At 35.1% G+C, this 3,526-nt stretch overlaps 1 protein-coding gene across 5 annotated transcripts in view; it reads right to left on the reverse strand.

The window, feature by feature from the left end:
• Positions 1–3,526, reverse strand: part of LOC107731898 (reticulon-3-B-like) — a 25,571-nt gene that overhangs the window by 2,181 nt on the left and 19,864 nt on the right. For all 5 annotated transcript variants that reach the window (XM_016543090.1, XM_016543091.1, XM_016543092.1 and 2 more), the window contains one exon: positions 3,305–3,351. In XM_016543090.1, the coding sequence (XP_016398576.1) occupies positions 3,305–3,351 (47 nt within the window). The remainder of the gene's footprint in view (positions 1–3,304; positions 3,352–3,526) is intronic.

Raw genomic sequence — 3,526 nt, forward strand, 5'->3', positions numbered from 1 at the left:
TTCATTAATCTTAGGTATTTCAATATTTAATAATAGGTTGTTAAAATCGAAAGTCGTAACTGTGTTATTTAATGAGCTAACATGAACTAAGACTTGTATTTTTTTAAACAAAGATTAATAACTTCTGTCGCAAATGTAGCTATTGCTCATTGTGAGTGTTAATGCATTAACTAAGGTTAACTAATGAGGTCTTATTGTAAAGTGATACCTATTGGTCTTTATAGTTCTTTTGCACTTTAATCTGTGTAAAACTTTTAACTTTATACATTTCTGTATTGCTTTATTGCATTTAAATGTTCAGTTATTTTTGTTATAAGAAAAAAGTTATTAAACCTGTTATACTGTATTATGACAGCACTTTTTTTTAAACTAAATTTCAACATCGTGATAATACCGTATACCGTGATAAAAGCATTAGCAATTAATCGCAACATGAGAATTTGATACCGGCATATCCCTAGCGTGTAGGCACCTATTGTAATCGTTGGCGTTCTTCTTCTTCCACTCTAGAAGTCTATGGTATTCCATAGAACCGTTTGCGGGAAAGTTATGAAATTAGGCACACTGATAGAGTACAGTCTGATCTGTCACCATAGCAAATTTGGAGTCTCTATCTCAATCCCTCTAGCGCCACCTTATGCTAATAAATTCTGAACCGTAAAGTTTAGACAGAAATTTTTTTTCTTCCTTTGAATCCTTGGCTCATGCAGTCAAATGGATACTAAAATTTTAAATTCTATGTGTCAACATTTTTCACAATTTTTTTTATAGTTTTTTAAAACCTACTTTTTTGAACTCGTCCTAGACCGTTTGTCTGATTTTCACCAAAAGTTGGAATGGAATTCAAGTTGATTAGTCAAACGTTAGTTCTCGAATAACGTTTAAACAAATTTGACAAAGAGCACGCAAAAATGGATGTGAGGCTATATATCGGCAATGGTTTAGTGAGACCCAACTTGATGTGTGTTATAATAACCATGACCACAGGCTACATGCACAGTTTAAGCGCAGCGCCACCTACTGGTCAGGAGATATGAAAAATGGCTATTTTTGCTTATAACTTCTGAATGGTTTGGCCAAAAAAAAAAATGCTTTAAGTAGACAAAACTGGCCTCTTTAGATTCGGTGCAGCATGTCGAGTCGAACCATACCCAATTTTTCCATGTCAGCCATTTTGGGCGTTGGCCATTTTGAATTTTGTCATAAAATGCTCCTCAATGTTCCTGTGGCTCAGTGGTAGAGCATTGCGTTAGCAGCGCAAAAGGTCGTGGGTTCAATTCCCAGGGAACACACATACTGGTAAAAAATGTGTAGCCTGAATGCACTGTAAGTCACTTTGGATAAAAGCGTCTGCTAAATGCATAAATTATTATTATTAATTATTAAAAATGCTATATTTTACGAATGCATTAGCAAATCTTTACGAAACTCGGTATGTGTCTTCGGCACCATGCCCTGATGGTACTCAAAGTTTTGGGGCAGCGCCACCTTGTGGTCAAAAGTTATAATGAAATTTCCAAAAATGTTAACTTTTGATTAAATTAGCCTATTGTAATGAAACCGTTGGTCTGATTTTCACTCGAAAAGTTATGGATTTCGTGTCGATATACAAAACGGTTATCGTTTAACACATTAACGAATTTGCTGGAATGATGCCAAACTGCATCTGAGGTTGTATCTCTGAAAAGCTTTGACATATTGACAATAAATTTTGTATGTGCCATTGTCACCTCACACTGACTACGCCACATCAATCTGGTAACAGTGCCACCTACTGGTCAAAATTATAATTTTTCGAACTCCTCCTAGACAGTTTGTCTGATTTTCACCAAAATCTAGTCAGATCATTTTCAGACTGTTCTGGCAAAGTTATGAATTTTGTGTCGATAGACGAAATCGTTTTTGTATAGCGCCGCAAAACAAAGTTGAGGCATGATGCCAAAATGACTGATGCTGTATCTCTGCAAAGCTTTGACATATTGACACCAAACTTTGTGTGTGCCATTGTCACCTCACACAGAACACACCACATCGATTTGATAACAGCGCCACCAATTGGTCAAAAGTAATAACCCATTAAATCATTTTACTATTGGTTGTATTTATGATTTTTCAGCCATTTTGACAAAAATCATCTTAAAATGGCTTCAATTACTCATTGCTGCAGTTGGTCTGATGCTTGCTTCTGTAGTGCTTGGCCCCTTAATTGCTACTTGCAGCTATATTTCTTCTTATTATTATTATTGATGTTATTGTTATATAATCTCTTATTTGGACCTCCACAATAAATGCTTTTTTGAAACACACAATGCATCTAAATGCATAAATTATTATTATTAATTATTAAAAATGCTATATTTTACGAATGCATTAGCAAATCTTTACGAAACTCGGTATGTGTCTTCGGCACCATGCCCTGATGGTACTCAAAGTTTTGGGGCAGCGCCACCTTGTGGTCAAAAGTTATAATGAAATTTCCAAAAATGTTAACTTTTGATTAAATTAGCCTATTGTAATGAAACCGTTGGTCTGATTTTCACTCGAAAAGTTATGGATTTCGTGTCGATATACAAAACGGTTATCGTTTAACACATTAACGAATTTGCTGGAATGATGCCAAACTGCATCTGAGGTTGTATCTCTGAAAAGCTTTGACATATTGACAATAAATTTTGTATGTGCCATTGTCACCTCACACTGACTACGCCACATCAATCTGGTAACAGTGCCACCTACTGGTCAAAATTATAATTTTTCGAACTCCTCCTAGACAGTTTGTCTGATTTTCACCAAAATCTAGTCAGATCATTTTCAGACTGTTCTGGCAAAGTTATGAATTTTGTGTCGATAGACGAAATCGTTTTTGTATAGCGCCGCAAAACAAAGTTGAGGCATGATGCCAAAATGACTGATGCTGTATCTCTGCAAAGCTTTGACATATTGACACCAAACTTTGTGTGTGCCATTGTCACCTCACACAGAACACACCACATCGATTTGATAACAGCGCCACCAATTGGTCAAAAGTAATAACCCATTAAATCATTTTACTATTGGTTGTATTTATGATTTTTCAGCCATTTTGACAAAAATCATCTTAAAATGGCTTCAATTACTCATTGCTGCAGTTGGTCTGATGCTTGCTTCTGTAGTGCTTGGCCCCTTAATTGCTACTTGCAGCTATATTTCTTCTTATTATTATTATTGATGTTATTGTTATATAATCTCTTATTTGGACCTCCACAATAAATGCTTTTTTGAAACACACAATGCATGATTTGCAACTAAAATATATAACTCTAACCTTGTTTTTCTCATAGATGGGCGGTACACTGAAGAGCAGGATGTCAGCTGAAAAAGAAAGCATTCAGTGTGAGGTCATTACAATCATTCTAAAACTCTATGTAGATTCACTCTCAATTGGCCAGCCTATAACTAAACACGAAGCAATTTTGTTCCCCTCAAAAAAAAAAAAAAAAAAATTAAAAGTGATAAGGCACATTTGAGAGTGTATAATGTTACAAAA

The sequence above is a fragment of the Sinocyclocheilus rhinocerous genome, unplaced genomic scaffold (genome assembly GCF_001515625.1).
Source record: "Sinocyclocheilus rhinocerous isolate Xijiao unplaced genomic scaffold, SAMN03320098_v1.1 scaffold1841, whole genome shotgun sequence".
In the NCBI taxonomy this organism is placed as follows: domain Eukaryota; kingdom Metazoa; phylum Chordata; class Actinopteri; order Cypriniformes; family Cyprinidae; genus Sinocyclocheilus; species Sinocyclocheilus rhinocerous.